At 42.6% G+C, this 20005-nt stretch overlaps 1 protein-coding gene across 3 annotated transcripts in view; it reads left to right on the top strand.

Moving 5' to 3' along the window:
* LOC120020123 (fibroblast growth factor 12-like) overlaps window positions 1–20005 on the top strand; it is a 63151-nt gene that overhangs the window by 28390 nt on the left and 14756 nt on the right. For all 3 annotated transcript variants that reach the window (XM_038963583.1, XM_038963581.1, XM_038963580.1), the window contains 2 exons: window positions 1971–2081; window positions 12157–12260. In XM_038963583.1, the coding sequence (XP_038819511.1) occupies window positions 1971–2081; window positions 12157–12260 (215 nt within the window). The remainder of the gene's footprint in view (window positions 1–1970; window positions 2082–12156; window positions 12261–20005) is intronic.

The raw sequence follows: 20005 nt of genomic DNA, 5'->3' as shown, positions 1-20005 counted from the left end.
CAATCAAAATAACTACACATTAACCATCACTGAGAGTTCAACCTGGTCTCAGAGAATTTCGTATTATTCTGTATGCAAAAACAAGACACTCCATTTAGTATGATATGTTACGTTTCGTATGGTAAGTATTCATTTGTGGATGTCCATCACCCATTTCGTATGATATGTTACGAATTACGATTCGTATTCTATGTTACCAATTTGCAAAAACGTACAATCTGTTACGAATTTGCGAAATGTAAAATAAGTTCTGAATTTGCAAAACGTATGATATATTACGAATTCTAGCTAGGTGGCTAACGTTAGCTAGGCTAGGGGTTAGGGTTAAGTTTAGGAGTTAGGTTAAAGGGTTAAGGTTAGGGTTAGCTAAAAGGGTTACGGTTAGGGGAAGGGTTAGCTGACATGCTAAGTAGTTACAAAGTAGCTAAAAAGTAGTAAGTAGTTGAAAAGTAGTTGATATATATATGATGAGATTCGAACTAGCAACCTTTGGGTTGCTAGACGATCACATTATACACCCGACCAACCATCCAATCTTATGTAACCATACCAAACGTAACATATCATACTAATTTAAGTGTCCCAGATGTACATTTACTATGTTATGTCTAGTCTATGACACCAGGCTGGAGAATTTGCAGATGATTGTTTCTCCTAACGTGATCTTCTAGCACCCCCACCCTTTCTCAACGATAAACATACTTTTTCACACGTTTTTTCTTGCAGTCGGCGAAAGACTCCCATAGCCTTGGGCTAAACCTCATGATCCACCTGCTCCTTCACAAGCCCTGCACCAAATGTCACAAGCACCACAAAGTTGGATGGCAACTCAAGTTTCAAGTTTAACGTTTTAATGTCACGTGTACAAGTACAGTGAAATGCCTTTCTTTCAAGATCTAAACCCAACAATGCAGTAATCAATTAGAATGTAATACTAAAAATAACAAGGTAGAACAAAAACACATGAGATAGAAAAATAAGAAGAACGTGATAAAGTAAGTAAGCATACTATATGCAGTGTCAGTTCCAGTACCATGTTGACAATATGCAGGGATACTGGAGTGATAGAGGTAAGGGGTAAGGTGACTAGGCATCAGAATATAATACTCAGCGTTCTTTATAGATGGTATAACATTTTGGGGTGACTAACCTCATGATATTACCATAGCCTTTGATTGGAGATCACTTGTAGAGTTGAAGCCCTTAACGGCACAATAAACATTGTAGATATTTTGTTAGTCAAACCCACATTATGAAGTACTGGTTCACCGAAATCTCCAGGCCCATCTAGAAGCAAACAGTTAGTTAGGGCTGAATACTAACTTGGGATTTTTGTTTTTATCTCATTGACGTCAGTGCATGATTTACGTAAAAGTTCAAGTTAAGTGCATAAAAAGTTAGGATTCGTCTTTTGGTGAATAGTGGAAAAATCTGAGTGAATCCACAAGTCACTCTCCTGATGAAAATAGTAAAGATGTAGCCAAGATCAGGCAAATCGCGAACACCAAAACCCCAAACGTAGGTCAGCTGCCGTAATATATTAATTCCAGATTACATCATCACCTTCAAGGACCACCTGTTAACATCACCAGTGTACAAGAGGGCAGTAGATACTGTATCTCTAATGGTTACAGGTGCATCAGGACTCAAGTATCAGTTTGCCACGTAGAGGTTAGGAGATACCTTAGCTAGCAAGTTGGCAATGTTCAACAAGATAACAGTTTAAAAAAAGCATAGGTTACTATCGTGTTACAAGACTACAAGGCCACCTATGGATTCCTTTGAATTTTCTTGTACTAGACCAAGTCTATTCTGACCCCTGACCCTGACACCAACCTGGTAACCCATCCTCAACATGTGTTTTACTAGTTTGTCAATGTGTGCAGCAGTGGCAAGGTGTCAGGCAGTAGGGGTGTGGTCTGACGTGCCCCTGGGGGGTGGGGCGTGGTGGGGTCTGTCCTTTGTTTCAGAGCCGCAGCTGAAAGGCATCGTGACACGACTGTTCAGCCAGCAAGGCTTCTACCTGCAGATGCAGCCGGATGGCTCTATCGATGGCAGCAAGGACGAGAACAGCGACTACAGTGAGTAATTGGTTCGGCACTACGACTCCCAGCATGCCCCATGGTTACCAAGAGTTACTGGCCCCATTACAAGTCCTTCCTTCCTTTGTTTCTTGATGTAATCATTGATTAGACATGATTGGACAGGTAAACGCAAAGGCTCCACCACTAGGCTTTCACCTGTCCAGTCTTTTCTGATCAGTGATTGCTTCAAGGAAGGGTGGAAGGATGCACTTATAAATACTCTGAACTGGGATACTCACCCTACCCCATTTAACATTCCTTAATTTATGGTATTGCATGATATGAGGGGAGGACCATCCTCCTCAGTGAATTTGAGGAAAATAAAAATTGTGAAACATTTAGATACAACTATAGTAAATATATTCACGTCACCAAATAATTGATTATAACACACTGTTTTCCAATTAAGGTCTACAGTAGCCTCAACAGCACTCTTTAGGGTAGCACCATGGTGTAGCCGGAGGACAGCTAGTGTCCGTCCTCCTCTGGCTACATTGACTTCAATACAAAACCTTGGAGGTTCGTGGTTCTCACCCCATTCCATAGACTTACACAGTAATTGAATGTGAATGAATGTTTGGCTTTGGAAAGGTTTTTTCGCCAGGTCACAGACAGCTGATGTGTTGTGCACTGTCCACAAGCAAAGGGAAAAGGTGAACGGAGGAGAGTGTGTCAATGTGAGAAGGAATTATACAACAGACAAAGTGATCATGCTGTTTTGTATTTGGCTGTTATTAAAGTAAACTGTTTGTGTGTGATCAAAGGTGTATTCAGTCCGCGATTCTGTTGAAAAACGTTTCTTAAACACAGAAGCAAACTGAGCGAAACAGGGATAAACGTACCTGAATTTGTCCAATAGAAGCTCACATTTAAAACTGTTGGACTAATGATTCCACCCTAGATCAGCTAGATGCAGGCAAGAGTGTGCAAGGCGGTGTTGAATCTGTCACTGTCTGCCACCTTAATTATTCACATTTCTCAACCTGTACGTTGTAAACTTTTATTCATAGGCTAGGTTGTAGAAACCTCCTGATCATTGGGTATAGGAAAAATGTGAGCATAATGCAGTAACCTACACTTATCGATTGTCACTGGTGTAGAGAGGAGTAGGCAGGAGGCAGTCGCAGGTTTAGAACTACTGAATTGATTTAAGCACCAGAGATAAAAGCGGGACGATGACTCAAACGCTGTTGTGCTCAAAATATATCTTCATAAACAAAAAGGCAGAAAGTGCAAAATATAAGGTATTCAGGAAATAGAGAAGAGATTCCTGTCAGGAGAACAAGTAACATTTACACTGACCGACAAAGACAAATGACAGAGGGAGTATATATACAGTGATAGAGTTGGGGATTGGAACCAGGTGTGTGTAGTGATGACGAGACAAGTCCGGGGTTGATGAGTGAAGGACGTTTGCCAGCAGTAGGTTCGGCAGCAGCTAGACGGCCGGCGACACCGAACACCTGAGCTGGACTGGAGGGAGAGCCAAAGCGAAGGCTGGTGTGACATCGATGTTACATTGAACTGGGTAAATGGAAAATGAATGACATTCATCCAATATGCTGTAATAGAAATAAGGCCATGTTCATGAAAAAAAAAAGAATCGCCCTCCATCATCTTAAACAGCACCGACCGCCACTGATTTACAGTGAAACAAAATGTGTGTGAAGTATTGTTCTAGTTTAGTGCCAACATCTACTGCCAAGATCTATACCTATGTAAAATAGGGCAGCCTCAAACAATCAATTGGTTTGAACTTTTAAACAATGTCTTGGAGATGAGTCAATTCACACATATTGTTTTGTGCCTGTGAGTGTTACAGTTTTCTTCCTGGGATGAAGGAGAGGACCAAAACGCAGCGCGGCTAGTGTTCAACATGATTTAATAAAGATAATAACGTGAACACTACAAGCAACAAAACAATAAATGTGAAAACCGAAAACAGTCCTATCTGGTGCAGAACACAAAGACAGGAAACAACCACCCACAAACCCCAACACAAAACAAGCCACCTAAATATGGTTCCCAATCAGAGACAATGACAAACACCTGCCTCTGATTGAGAACCATATCAGGCATACATAGAAATGGACAAACTAGACACACAACATAGAATGCCCACCCAGCTCACGTCCTGACCAACACTAAAACAAGTAAAACACACAAGAACTATGGTCAGAATGTTACAGTGAGACAGTGTTAGGTGTGCTAAAAAACCTCCAAACTAGTAGTAAATCGTCTCATTGTTATCTGAAGACTAATATCAGTGTAATAATGGCAACTAAACATCCTAGGGGTCAATTCCATAGTAAATTGTATTGAGAAAAATAACTATTTGCATTTAAATTTGCATGTCCAACTGAGAACACTGAAATATACAGTTGAAGTCGGAAGTTTACATACACCTTAGCCAAATACATTTAAACTCAGTTTTTCACAATTCCTGACATTTAATCCTAGTAAAAATTCCCTCTCTTAGGTCAGTTAGGATCACCACTTTATTTTTCCAACAAATGTAAACAATTGTTGGAAAAATTACTTGTGTCATGCACAAAGTAGATGTCCTAACCGACTTGCCAAAACTATAGTTTGTTAACAATAAATGTGTGGAGTGGTTGAAAAACGAGTTTTGATGACAACAACCTAAGTGTATGTAAACTTCCGACTTCAACTGTATATATTTTAATATCAACTGGAAGTACCAAGCGAAACATCCCTTGTGTTCCACTGTGTGAATGTAAGTGTCACGTTGTTTTGATTTGAACAGCTCTAAAGCCTGTGATTGTCACAACTGCATTTTCCCTGTGGATGTTCATGACTTATAATAAAATCAATCGAAGGAACTTCTTTCTCAGGGGACATCTGGTCCAAAGGATCCTTTCCACCAGTCATTTCTCTTCACTTTCATGGTATGAAATTCATGGTATGAAAATGACTGTTGGAAAAATGGTATCAGGGGGTGGAGGAGCGCAGTAAACTGGAAATCATTTAGCAACCAAAAATACCCCCTACTCCGTTTGTACCTAATAAATAATTCCGTCTGAGAGACGCCTCATGCTTAGAGACTGAAGACGATAGAGAGAGGGAAGGAGAGAAAGAACTGGCTGGCTCATGATGTCCTATTGATATCACTTCTGGTTTAGAAGTTGTCGTATAACCAGATTGCAGCAACCGACTGGTCTCTTTCACAACTTTTTTGCCATGAGGAAATCAAATTGTCATGGGAACGACGTCATCTTTTGGTTGTTATCTGGTCAGATATCCAGATAACAACCAGATAAAAACATATTCTGCTTGCTAAAAACCCTTCCTTTAGACAACTAGTATATAACGTGACCATGATGTCTGTTTTTCCCACTGGGGGAAGGATGGAAAATGAAGGGATGAATAGAGGAAGAGAGAGCTGGAGAACCTGAGAGGAATAAATACCAATAGACATGTAGGGAAGGTAGGTAGGGAGGTAGGGAGGGAGGGAGGGAGGGAGGGAGGGAGGGAGGGAGGGAGGGAGGGAGGGAGGGAGGTTGAGAGAATGTGAGAGAGATTAAGAGGTAGAGAAATGTAAGGAGAAAGCTTGGCATTCACGTATTGATCTGTGTGATGTATTTGTATGGCATTTGTTGAAACTCAATGTTAAATTCAAATCTCCCTATCATCATATCTATGCCAATATAAACCAATGTCCATGAAAATGTGCAAACCAATTTGACTGGAGGTACACAACACACGGCTCTCGTCATGAGCTGTCCGGTCGCTACCGAGAACCTAACCAAATGTAGCAAGGTGTAAAAGAAGCTCCTGAAACTAGATCCCCCTAGATATTGGTCTTGACGAGAAGAAGAAAAAAACTGTTGGGGGAGGTTCTCTTCTGCACTGTTTCAACCAATCTGGTTAGTGGAGGAGGAGTTAAGATCAGTGGTGTAGTGGAGGTAATACACATGTATATGCCGTATACCCACTTTTTTGTGGGCATGGCTTATACTCACTTATTAATCTCCACAATGTGTGTAGTGGTGTAACGTTGACGCATGAAGTCAAGAAGCATGAGGGCGTAATGAAGGTTGCCAGGTGTGTGTAATGAAGGTTGCCAGGTGTGTGTAATGAAGGTTGCCAGGTGTGTGTAATGAAGGTTGTCAGGTGTGTGTAATGAAGGTTGCCAGGTGTGTGTAATGAAGGTTGCCAGGTGTGTGTAATGAAGGTTGCCAAGTGTGTGTAATGACGGTTGCCAGGTGTGCATAATGAAGGTTGCCAGCCGTGCGTGATGATGGGTTGCCAGGTCCTGGGGGTTAGTAGACCGGCGACGTTGAGCGCCGGAGAGGGAGTAGATGTGACAGTACACCCTCCCTCCGACACGCGGTTCCAGCCGCAGGACGAAGCCGGCCAGGAGAACGGCCCAGAGGGCGAGGAGCGGGTCTGGACGGGGAAGGTGGAATTCTTGGATTATGTTGGGATCTAGAATGTCGTCCACCGGAACCCAGCACCATCCGGTGGATGGTCGAAGACCCCCCCCCTGAACAGAGCCATGAATCTCTCATAGGAACTCAGCTCCTCCTTTCCTCTCTCCCACTCTGTTCAGGATGGTCTTCGGCCATCCACCGGAGGGGAGGGGGGGGGGGGGGCAGGATGGCCAGACCACGGTGGAGTACGTGCTCAGATTTCTGACAGTGGCAGCATCCAGCGGATGGAATGAGCCGGCACTCTGCACATTATTCAGAAGAGGTCCAGACGGAGTTGGCGTTCCCGAGACGACAATCTAACCTTAGACACGCTCATCGCGATGGTCATCCGACTGGATAACTCCTTCAGGAGCGTCGGGAACCCCCATCGCCTCTCCTTCGTTGAGTCAGAGCCTGAACCCAAGGAGGTAGGGGCCACACGCCTCCCCGCAGCTGCTTGTTCATTTCCTTTCTTTTTCAACTTCAGACCAATACCTATTTCTCACTTAAAACTTGTTTTGTTTTTAATTGTAATAATAGATTATCACTCACATTATCGATCGGTGTGCTGTATTATTCGAATAATAGATTACCTTCACCCTTGAACTACCCGACCTCCTGACCTCTGTCATGTGCAGCAGCGAAGGAATCATTTATTTTTAGGAGCCGGTTTGGTCGTACTGTTGGGATCAGTGAACAGAACACTCACTGCATACTAGGTGGGCCCAGCTCCGGTGAAATCCGACCAATATTTCAATTACATTTATATGGCTACCGTAATTTCACTCCAATAAAAAATTGTCAACGCTAATTCTCTAGGCAGCGATCTGAAGGCGACTCTGGCAAGGACAATCTTGATTTCAGAGAACAGGAGGAATTCATGCACCAATGCAAAACATTGTGTTTACTGTAATTATCCAAAATGAGACATTTAGTTTCTAAATGTCATGTCATGATATTTGTTGATGGGTTGATAAAACTGGTTTAGGGTGCAGGCAGCTGCATTTACAGTTCTGAGTCTACATTTTATTGGTAATATGATTGACTGGTAGGTTAGAACACAATTACACGAGAATGCTGGTAACCTCCATTAAATTAATTAACAACCGTGTTCAATATTGAGTCAGCAATCCGACGCTCTGTAATTTAATTGCGTCGTCTGTTGATCACTCCTCTAAAATTACCTGCACAAATTGAGGCTTATGAAAACATTGTTGGTTATGAGAGGCTTATGAAGACGTTGTTGGTTATGAGAGGCTCATGAAGACATTGTTGGTTATGAGAGGTCCATGAAGACATTGTTGGTTATGAGAGGCTCATGAAGACATTGTTGGTTATGAGAGGCTCATGAAGACATCGTTGGGTACGAGAAGCCCATGAAGACATTGTTGGTTATGAGAGGCTCATGAAGACATCGTTGGGTACGAGAAGCTCATGAAGACATCGTTGGTTATGAGAAGCTCATGAAGACATCGTTGGGTACGAGAAGCTCATGAAGACATCGTTGGTTATGAGAGGCTCATGAAGACATCGTTGGGTACGAGAAGCTCATGAAGACATCGTTGGTTATGAGAAGCTCATGAAGACATCGTTGGGTACGAGAAGCTCATGAAGACATCGTTGGTTATGAGAGGCTCATGAAGACATCGTTGGGTACGAGAAGCTCATGAAGACATCGTTGGTTATGAGAGGCTCATGAAGACATCGTTGGTTATGAGAAGCTCATGAAGACATCGTTGGTTATGAGAGGCTCATGAAGACATCGTTGGGTACGAGAAGCTCATGAAGACATCGTTGGTTATGAGAGGCTCATGAAGACATCGTTGGTTATGAGATGCTCATGAAGACATCGTTGGTTATGAGAGGCTCATGAAGACATCGTTGGGTACGAGAAGCTCATGAAGACATCGTTGGGTACGAGAAGCTCATGAAGACATCGTTGGTTATGAGAAGCTCATGAAGACATCGTTGGTTATGAGAGGCTCATGAAGACATCGTTGGGTACGAGAAGCTCATGAAGACATCGTTGGGTACGAGAAGCTCATGAAGACATCGTTGGTTATGAGAGGCTCATGAAGACATCGTTGGTTATGAGATGCTCATGAAGACATCGTTGGTTATGAGAGGCCCATGAAGACATCGTTGGTTATGAGAAGCTCATGAAGACATCGTTGGTTATGAGAGGCTCATGAAGACATCGTTGGTTATGAGAGGCCCATGAAGACATCGTTGGTTATGAGAGGCCCATGAAGACATCGTTGGTTATGAGATGCTCATGAAGACATCGTTGGTTATGAGAGGCTCATGAAGACATCGTTGGTTATGAGAGGCCCATGAAGACATCGTTGGTTATGAGAGGCCCATGAAGACATCGTTGGTTATGAGATACCAACTCCATATACAGTGCTAGTTCTTCCCCTGCTCTAGCATCTCCATGGCCATTGCACATGTTTAGCATCAGTTGTTAGAGAAGGCTCTCTCAGCTGAAGTCTGTCATTGTATACCCCCCCCCCCCCCCCCCCCCCCCCCCCACTTCCTCTCACCAAGTCTCACGCAATGGATTTGTGTCCGTCAGGATTATAGGAACTGCCCTTCCCATTTACATGGCCCAGAACTTTCTAAACCGTCCTGGGATTTTATTATCTGCAGAGCCCATACTGTATTAATGCATCAAACAGGCTTACCATCCTGTTAGGATTTGCCTTGGCCGATTACAGCTCCTTTGGATGGCTGACATTCCAAGGATTTGGTTTCCTCGAGCCACTTTGACACATTTGTCTGCCCTTTTGATGGATACAGATTTCTGGTCATTTTTTTTTACATTAGCATTTGGCAGGTTAGGCCAGCTTTAGTTGGGTGACTGTCAGAGAAAGTTGCCATTACAAACATGTGAGTACAGGGTGGTTGTTAACTCATTTGCCCATGTATTTGCACGCATAGAGGCCATGATTATTGAGTCATTCGTCAGGTTTTCTCTTCCTGAAGACAAGTGTAGCACAGCTCCTGTCTCATGAGTTAAGTCACAGTTTTTGAGCAAGTGAATTGAGAGCTGTGGCAGTTAATAATAATAATTTCCTAGCGATGCAGATTTCTATTCTACACGTCTTACCAATTCTCTGATCTCAGGCAATGGCATGTAGATCTGTCTGTGGCGACTGCCTCTGATATGACTGAACCCTACACTCTTAGAAAAAAAGGTGCTATCTAGAACCTAAAAGGGTTCTTCGCATGTCCCCATAGGAGAACCCTTTGAAGAACCCTTCTTGGTTCCAAGTAGAACTCTTTTGAGTCCCATGTAGAACCCTTTCACCAGAGGGTTCTACATGGAACCCAAAATAGTTGTACCTGGAACCAGAAAAGGTTATCCTATGGGGACAGCCGAAGGAGACTTTCGGAACACTGTTTTTCTAGGAGTGTACAGTATGTCTGTGCGGTTGACGGCTGATGTAGTGGCAGCTCTCGCCCAGAACATTCTGTCTTCTCAGGGAGTCATGCACTAATCCTTGGAGAGACACATTTGGTCATCAAAGTGACAGAGGTATCCATCTGGAAGTGCAACAGAGCGAGGGATGAGAGCTACAAAATTGAAAAGAGAAAAGTAAGGCGTGCATATGGGCCAACCTCTCACACCTTGTTCCAAGAGTGTATTGCTGGAAGAACCAACACAGCCATTTCAGTGCATCACCTTCCTGGGGATCCTCAGGGGCAGATTTATACCGTAGCTAGGCGAAAGCGGCACGTCGATATTTATTGAGTGAAATTGAATCTGCTGGGCGGACGGACGTGCGTTGGCACCTCTACTCTCATCTCTGTGAGCTTTATCTGATTCCGTCGCCACTTACAATCTTCTTCACGGGGTCCCTGTGGTCGTTCTGTATCCCTAGCCACCATGGAAATAAACCTCTACAGCAGGGGTCATCAACTAGATTCCGCCGAGGGACGATTTTCTTCTTGAGTGGATGGTTTGGGGGCCGGAATATAATTACATATAATTTTGTAGACTGCAAGAAGCCCAAACAGATATAATATTTGACTTAAACATAATAATTTCAAACCTTTCATATGATCACGTGTCTCTTATGCATGGGAATACTTGGGAACAGATTTCCAAAACTAAAATCACTTGGAGATGATTTCTTGGTGTTTTTACAATCTTTTATGTCCCACAATAATAATAAAAAAAGAAAAACATTTTGCTCAGGAAACTTGGGGTGGGGGGCAAATAAAATCACAAGGCCGCCAGTTTGGGAACCCTGCTCTAGAGGAAGTCTAGACCTCTCACCTGAGAGAGGGATGTCCACTTCAAAAGGAAAGGACATGAATAACTGCAATGCCAGACACTGTTCAAACGCCCCACCTCATCTCCTGGGTAATTCAGCAGATCGTTCACAAGAAAAAGTGAATTACTGGAAGTGTGAGGTCTAAAGGTATCATGTGAGTAATACCTCTCTCTCTCTCCCCCTCTCTCTCTCGCTCTTTCTCTCCCCCCCCTCTCTCTCTCTTTCTCTCCCCCCCCTCTCTCTTTCTCTCTCTCTCTCCCCCTCTCTCTCTCTCTCTCTCTCTCTCTCTCTCTCTCTCTCTTTATTTCTCTCTCTTTCTCTCTCCCCCCCCCCTCTCTCTCTCTCTTTCTCTCTCTCCCCCACTCTCTTTCTTTCTCTATTTCTCTCTCTCTCGCTCCCCCTCTCTCTCTCTCTCTCTTACTCTCTCTCTCCCCCTCCCCCCTCTCTCTCTCTCTCTCTCTCTCTCTCTCCGCCTCTCTCTTTCTTTCTCTCTCTCTTTCTCTCTCCCCCTCTCGCTCTCTTTTTCAATTCAACTCAAGGGGCTTTATTGGCATGGGAAACATGTGTTAACATTGCCAAAGCAAGTGAGGTAGACAATACACAAAAGTGAAACAAACAATAAAAATGAACAGTAAACATTACACTAACAGAGGTTTCAAAACAATAAAGACATTACAAATGTCATATTATATATATACAGTGTTGTAACAATGTACAAATGGTTAAAGCACACAAGTTAAAATAAATAAGCATAAATATGGGTTGTATTTACAATGGTGTTTGTTCTTCACTGGTTGCCCTTTTCTTGTGACAACAGGTCACAAATCTTGCTGCTGTGATGGCACACTGTGGAATTTCACCCAGTAGATATGGGAGTTTATCAAAATTGGATTTGTTTTCGAATTCTTTGTGGATCTGTGTAATCTGAGGGTAATATGTGTCTCTAATATGGTCATACATTTGGCAGGAGGTTAGGAAGTGCAGCTCAGTTTCCACCTCATTTTGTGGGCAGTGAGCACATAGCCTGTCTTCTCTTGAGAGCCATGTCTGCCTACGGCGGCCTTTCTCAATAGCAAGGCTATGCTCACTGAGTCTGTACATAGTCAAAGCTTTCCTTAAGTTTCGGTCAGTCACAGTGGTCAGGTATTCTGCCACTGTGTACTCTCTGTTTAGGGCCAAATAGGATTCTAGTTTGCTCTGTTTTTTTGTTAATTCTTTCCAATGTGTCAAGTAATTATCTTTTTGTTTTCTCATGATTTGGTTGGGTCTCTTTTTCTCTCTCTCTCTCTCTTTCTCTCTCTCTCTCGCTCTTTCTCTCTCTCTCCCCTCTCTCTCTCTCTCTCTCTCTCTCTCTCTCAGCCCTGTTTAATCTTATTCCTGTGGGTCTGAGGGTGGTGGCCATCCAAGGGGTGAAGGCCGGCCTCTACATCGGCATGAACGGAGAGGGATTCCTCTACAGCTCAGTAAGACCCACCGCCTCTCACAGACGTGTTTCCCTTCATTGTAACATCACTACATTCATTCTGCATTGATACATATTCCAATTTCCGTATATTTTTTGTGTGGAGCTGTATAAAACACTTGTTTTGTTATTGTGCACTAATTGTTAACTTGTTCATGGTTTCTTTCTAGTACTGTGATTTGTGCATGTACTTCATGGTAAAACGGGTTTATATTTTGAACTAAGTTTAGGATGATAATATGTTACTGTGGGGCTCAATCATGGCGTGTGGTTGGGAGGGGGGTTGGTGTGTGTGATTGGGAGGGGGGTTGGGCTATGTGTTTGGGAGTGGGGTTGGGGTATGTGGTTGGGAGGGGGGTTGGGGTGTGTGTGTGTGTGTTTGGGAGTGGGGTTGGGGTGTGAGTGGTTGGGAGGGGGGTTGGGGTATGTGGTTGGGAGGGGGGTTGGGGTGTGTGTGTGGTTGGGAGGGGGGTTGGGGTGTGTGTGTGTGCGTGTGGTTGAGAGCGAGGGGGGTTGGGGTGTGTGTGTGTGTGTGTGATGTGGGGAGAGCGTCATAGCTGTTGCCGTTGGTGACGAATGCATGTCTCTGCGCTACCAAGAGAGAGGGTCTGTAAAAGATGTAACTGACAGCAGTAAACATTCTAATCCTGTTAAAGATGTAACTGACAGGAGTAAACATTCTAATCCTGATGAAGATGTAACTGACAGCGGTAAACATTCTAATCCCGTTAAAGATGTAACTGACAGGAGTAAACATTCTAATCCCGTTAAAGATGTAACTGACAGGAGTAAACATTCTAATCCTGATGAAGATGTAACTGACAGGAGTAAACATTCTAATCCTGATGAAGATGTAACTGACAGGAGTAAACATTCTAATCCTGATGAAGATGTAACTGACAGGAGTAAACATTCTAATCCTGTTAAAGATGTAACTGACAGGAGTAAACATTCTAATCCTGTTAAAGATGTAACTGACAGCAGTAAACATTCTAATCCTGTTAAAGATGTAACTGACAGCAGTAAACATTCTAATCCTGTTGAAGATGTAACTGACAGGAGTAAACATTCTAATCCTGTTAAAGATGTAACTGACAGCAGTAAACATTCTAATCCTGTTAAAGATGTAACTGACAGGAGTACACATTCTAATCCTGTTAAAGATGTAACTGACAGGAGTAAACATTCTAATCCTGTTAAAGATGTAACTGACAGGAGTAAACATTCTAATCCTGTTAAAGATGTAACTGACAGCAGTAAACATTCTAATCCTGTTGAAGATGTAACTGACAGGAGTAAACATTCTAATCCTGTTAAAGATGTAACTGACAGCAGTAAACATTCTAATCCTGTTAAAGATGTAACTGACAGGAGTAAACATTCTAATCCTGATGAAGATGTAACTGACAGGAGTAAACATTCTAATCCTGATGAAGATGTAACTGACAGGAGTAAACATTCTAATCCTGTTAAAGATGTAATTGACAGGAGTAAACATTCTAATCCTGATGAAGATGTAACTGACAGGAGTAAACATTCTAATCCTGATGAAGATGTAATTGACAGGAGTAAACATTCTAATCCCATTAAAGATGTAACTGACAGGAGTAAACATTCTAATCCTGTTAAAGATGTAACTGACAGGAGTAAACATTCTAATCCTGTTGAAGATGTAACTGACAGGAGTAAACATTCTAATCCTGATGAAGATGTAACTGACAGGAGTAAACATTCTAATCCTGATGAAGATGTAACTGACAGGAGTAAACATTCTAATCCTGATGAAGATGTAATTGACAGGAGTAAACATTCTAATCCCATTAAAGATGTAACTGACAGCAGTAAACATTCTAATCCCGTTAAAGATGTAACTGACAGGAGTAAACATTCTAATCCTGTTGAAGATGTAACTGACAGCGGTAAACATTCTAATCCCGTTAAAGATGTAATTGACAGGAGTAAACATTCTAATCCCGTTAAAGATGTAACTGACAGCAGTAAACATTCTAATCCTGTTAAAGATGTAACTGACAGCAGTAAACATTCTAATCCTGTTGAAGATGTAACTGACAGCAGTAAACATTCTAATCCTGTTGAAGATGTAACTGACAGGAGTAAACATTCTAATCCTGTTAAAGATGTAACTGACAGCAGTAAACATTCTAATCCTGTTAAAGATGTAACTGACAGGAGTAAACATTCTAATCCTGTTAAAGACTGTATACTGGGGAGGAACGGGAATGTGGTCCCTCAGGAGGGATGTGTGGTGAGGCTGTAATGCACAGAAGTACACACACAAACTTAAAGTATATAGATCTATAAACAGAAATACGAATGCTAAAATATTCATAATCTCATCATGCTAGTACACCCATGTAAGGATGCAGTAATTCACCAACATTTTTACAAATATACACACAATCACAGATACACAACAGGTATACAGAGACCAATAAATGACCACCCATGCACACCAACCAGTACAAACTCACCAACCAGTACAAACACACCAACCAGTACAAAAACACCAACCAGTACAAACTCACCAACCAGTACAAACACACCAACCAGTACAAACACACCAACCAGTACAAACTCACCAACCAGTACAAACTCACCAACCAGTACAAAAACCAGTACAAACTCACCAACCAGTACAAACACACCAACCAGTACAAACACACCAACCAGTACAAACACACCAACCAGTACAAACTCACCAACCAGTCCAAACTCACCAACCAGTACAAACACACCAACCAGTACAAACACACCAACCAGTACAAACTCACCAACCAGTACAAACTCACCAACCAGTACAAACACACCAACCAGTACAAACACACCAACCAGTACAAACACACCAACCAGTACAAACACACCAACCAGTACAAACTCACCAACCAGTACAAACTCACCAACCAGTACAAACACACCAACCAGTACAAACACACCAACCAGTACAAACACACCAACCAGTACAAACACACCAACCAGTACAAACTCACCAACCAGTACAAACTCACCAACCAGTCCAAACTCACCAACCAGTCCAAACTCACCAACCAGTCCAAACTCACCAACCAGTACAAACTCACCAACCAGTACAAACACACCAACCAGTACAAACACACCAACCAGTACAAACACACCAACCAGTACAAACTCACCAACCAGTACAAACTCACCAACCAGTACAAACTCACTTGGACCAAAATGCAAAAACCAACACACATTAGTTTGTACATCTCACATTACATTACATTACAGTTCATTACATTACAGTTCATTACATTACAGTTCATTACATTACAGTTCATTACATTACTGTTCATTACATTACAGTTCATTACATTACTGTTCATTACATTACAGTTCATTACATTACAGTTCATTACATTACATTACATTACAGTGCATTACATTACATTACAGTTCATTACATTACAGTTCATTACACTACATTACATTACAGTGCATTACATTACATTACAGTGCATTACATTACGGTTCATTACATTACGGTACATTACAGTTCATTACATTACATTACATTACAGTGCATTACATTACAGTTCATTACATTACATTACAGTGCATTACATTACAGTGCATTACATTACATTACATTACATTACAGTTCATTACATTACATTACAGTGCATTACATTACATTACAGTGCATTACATTACAGTGCATTACATTACATTACAGTACATTACATTACAGTGCATTACATTACATTACAGTGCATTACATTACAGTGCATTACATTACATTACATTACAGTGCATTACATTACATTACAGTGCATTACATTACATTACAGTTCATTACATTACTGTTCATTACATTACTGTTCATTACATTACAGTTCATTACATTACATTACAGTGCATTACATTACATTACATTACTGTTCATTACATTACATTGCAGTTCATTACATTACATTACAGTGCATTACATTACATTACAGTACATTACATTACAGTGCATTACATTACATTACAGTGCATTACATTACATTACATTACGGTTCATTACAGTTCATTACATTACATTACAGTTCATTACAATACAGTGCATTACATTACATTACATTACAGTTCATTACATTACATTACATTACAGTGCATTACATTCCATTACGGTTCATTACATTACAGTTCATTACATTACATTACAGTTAATTAATTAAACAGTAATTTAACATTGACATTAGCTCAGCTAATTTACAGAGTTCATGATAGTGGAACCAAATCTCCCCTATAGTCAGTCAGCTTATAACATTTCACTTACCATCATCGTGGGAGCCAGACAGACTTTAACCCCGGTGTCAAACAGCAGTTTTAAGGCTCTGCTTCACAATTCTTCATCATCACTTTTAAGGGCCGGAGTGCACATCTTTCCTCCTCTTCAAAGTGGACGAGGAATATTTTACAAGCCATGAACAGCTTTTACAGTAGTGGCAGAAAGACCCATTTTAATTAAACAGAGGAGAAAGCTCTCCCCGGCCATATGGAGCGGGCCAATCTTTCCTGTCGTGCATCATGGGAAATTAAAATGTCAAGTCCATTTTCAAGTCCATTCGCAAATGTTACATGCCTCTGACATGCGGTAATGATAAGTAATAGTGTAATAGCCTAGTTTTCTTGACATTTTGTTTTCATTATTGTGATAGGCTCATGTTTTACTGGTACGGCGTAGCACCAATATTTATTTTGCCGGGACGCTGTACTGGACCGTACCACCTTACTTCCACCCCTACTCTCACTCCGACCTCCCTAGTCGACTTGACCTCTGATTGGCTCGTACCTCCCTAGTCAACTTGACCTCTGATTGGCTCGGACCTTCCTAGTCAACTTGACCTCTGATTGACTCGTACCTCCCTAGTCAACTTGACCTCTGATTGGCTCAGACCTCCCTAGTCAATTTGACCTCTGATTGGCATTATGCATGCTGCTTATGCTGCCACCAATGAGACGCTTCACATGTAACGGATGGAGAGATGTCTATCACAGTAATGGAAAGAGGATAAGGAGAGAGAATGATATAACGTGGTTCCTAACAGCTTTTTACAAATAACATTACTTCTCCCTCTCCCTATCTCTCTCTCTCGCTCTCTCTTTCTCTATTTCTTTCTCTCTCTCCCTATCTCTCTCTTTCTCGCTCTTTCTCTCTCTCTCTCTCTCTCTCTCTTTCTCTATTTCTTTCTCTCTCCCTATCTCTCTCTCTCTCCCTCTCTCTCCCTCTCCCTATCTCTCTCTCACTCGCTCTCTCTCTTTCTCTCTTTCTTTCTCTCTCTCCCTATCTCTCTCTTTCTCTCTCTCTCCCTCTCTCTCCCTATCTTTCTCTCTCTCACTCTTTCTCTCTCTCTCTCTTTCTCTATTTCTTTCTCTCTCTCCCTATCTCTCTCTTTCTCGCTCTCTCTCTCTCTCTCTCTCTCTCTCTCTCTCTCTCCCTCTCTCTCTCTTGCTCTTTCTCTTGCTCTCCCTCTCTCTTTCTCCATTTCTTTCTCTCTCTCTCACGCTCTTTCTCTCTCGCTCGCTCTCTCACTCGTTCTCTCTATATATATTTCTTTCTCTCTCTCTCCCCCTCTCTCTTTGAAGGGGAGATAAAACAGCACCATCATTGCACCAGCAAACAAACTTCCATCCTCCCTCCCTCCCCCGTTCCATCCCTCCCCCTTCTCTTTCTATTTATAACTTATTTCACTCTTGTTTTTTGGGGGGGGGTCTCTTCAAGTCTTGTCGTCTGAGTGGCTTTTCTAATGCTTTTCTTGTCAATGTCTCAGAGCAGAGATGCAATGTTGTGGTCCCCTTGGGAAGTAATTACAGAGAGATATCCTCCTACCTCTCTAACACTCCCTCCCTTCTCCCCCCCCCCCCCCCCCCCCCCCCCCGCCTGCCTTGTTACCTGTTAACTCTAGCTAGCTCGCTCCTAACCCTAGGGACTAGTGGGAAGAAGTTGCATTGTTGCTTTTGGTTCTTTTGTCTGTGAACTTGGAGAAGGGCTGTGTGTGTGTGTGTGTGTGTGTGTGTGTGTGTGTGTGTGTGTGTGTGTGTGTGTGTGTGTGTGTGTGTGTGTGTGTGTGTGTGTGTGTGTGTGTGTGTGTGTGTGTGAAAATAACATTTGCAGGATGTAACGTGTCATAGGAAATGGATAACGTAGTACACAATTGTGCACAATTTTCAGGGGGACCGTTTATTTTGCTCTTGAGCACTACTTTCAAAACTACTGGCTGAAATTATACAAAACCTCTGGAGCATCACTTTTAAGTTGGTAATTGGGAACACCCCATTGAAGGAAATATTCACAATATCACTACTTCTCATATTTCAACTTTTAAGGACGTTAACTTGTTGTGTGTAGTGTTGAGTACTGCATAGGTTAGACATGTTTAGTATTGACTCTCTCAGTCAGTGCGGTATGGATGCCAAATGACATAGTTCAGAATGTTGAGTGCTGTAGCTGGTGTTGGTTATCCTACAGTCTGTGGCTTCGAAACAAGACAGAGGATCAACAACGCTGATGTTGGGTTGGTTTCTAGCCTTGACTTGCCTGCTGGTGTTCAATGTATGTTTGGAGGGTCATGAGGCGTGTCGATGCTGATATGGATTATAAGACTGTTGCCATGGGTGTAATGCTGGTGTTGAGTGTTGAGAGCTAGGGTTGAGTGTTGAGAGCTGGGGTTGAGTGTTGGGAGCTGGAGTTGAGTGTTGAGAATTGAGAGCTGGTGTTGAGTGTTGAGAGCTGGTTGAGAGCTGGGGTTGAGTGTTGAGAGCTGGGGTTGAGTGTTGAGAGCTGTTGTTGAGTGTTGAGAATTGAGAGCTGGTGTTGAGTGTTGAGAGCTGGTTGAGAGTTGGGGTTGAGTGTTGAGAGCTGGTTGAGAGCTGGGGTTGAGTGTTGAGAGCTGGTTGAGAGCTGGGGTTGAGTGTTGAGAGCTGGGGTTGAGTGTTGAGAGCTGTTGTTGAGTGTTGAGAATTGAGAGCTGGTGTTGAGTGTTGAGAGCTGGGGTTAAGTGTTGAGAGCTGGGGTTGAGTGTGGAGAGCTGGAGTTGAGTGTTGAGAATTGAAAGCTGGTGTTGAGAGCTGGTGTTGAGTGTTGAGAGCTGGGGTTGAGTGTTGAGAATTGAGAGCTGGTGTTGAGTGTTGAGAGCTGGTGTTGAGTGTTGAGAATTGAGAGCTGGTGTTGAGTGTTGAGAGCTGGTGTTGAGAGCTGGTGTTGAGAGCTGGAGTTGAGTGTTGAGAGCTGGTGTTGAGTGTTGAGAATTGAGAGCTGGTGTTGAGAGTTGAGTGCTGGTGTTGAGTGTTGAGAGCTGGTGTTGAGTGTTGAGAATTGAGAGCTGGTGTTGAGTGTTGAGAGCTGGTGTTGAGTGTTGAGAATTGAGAGCTGGTGTTGAGTGTTGAGAGCTCAGGTTGAGAGCTGGTGTTGAGTGTTGAGAGCTGGTGTTGAGAGCTGGGGATGAGTGTTGAGAGCTGTTGTTGAGTGTTGAGAATTGAGAGCTGGTGTTGAGTGTTGAGAGCTGGTTGAGAGTTGGGGTTGAGTGTTGAGAGCTGGTTGAGAGCTGGGGTTGAGTGTTGAGAGCTGGTTGAGAGCTGGGGTTGAGTGTTGAGAGCTGGGGTTGAGTGTTGAGAGCTGTTGTTGAGTGTTGAGAATTGAGAGCTGGTGTTGAGTGTTGAGAGCTGGGGTTAAGTGTTGAGAGCTGGGGTTGAGTGTGGAGAGCTGGAGTTGAGTGTTGA

This window comes from Salvelinus namaycush, chromosome 25 (genome assembly GCF_016432855.1).
Source record: "Salvelinus namaycush isolate Seneca chromosome 25, SaNama_1.0, whole genome shotgun sequence".
In the NCBI taxonomy this organism is placed as follows: Eukaryota; Metazoa; Chordata; class Actinopteri; order Salmoniformes; family Salmonidae; genus Salvelinus; species Salvelinus namaycush.
This window is presented reverse-complemented; position numbering and strand designations above follow the sequence as displayed.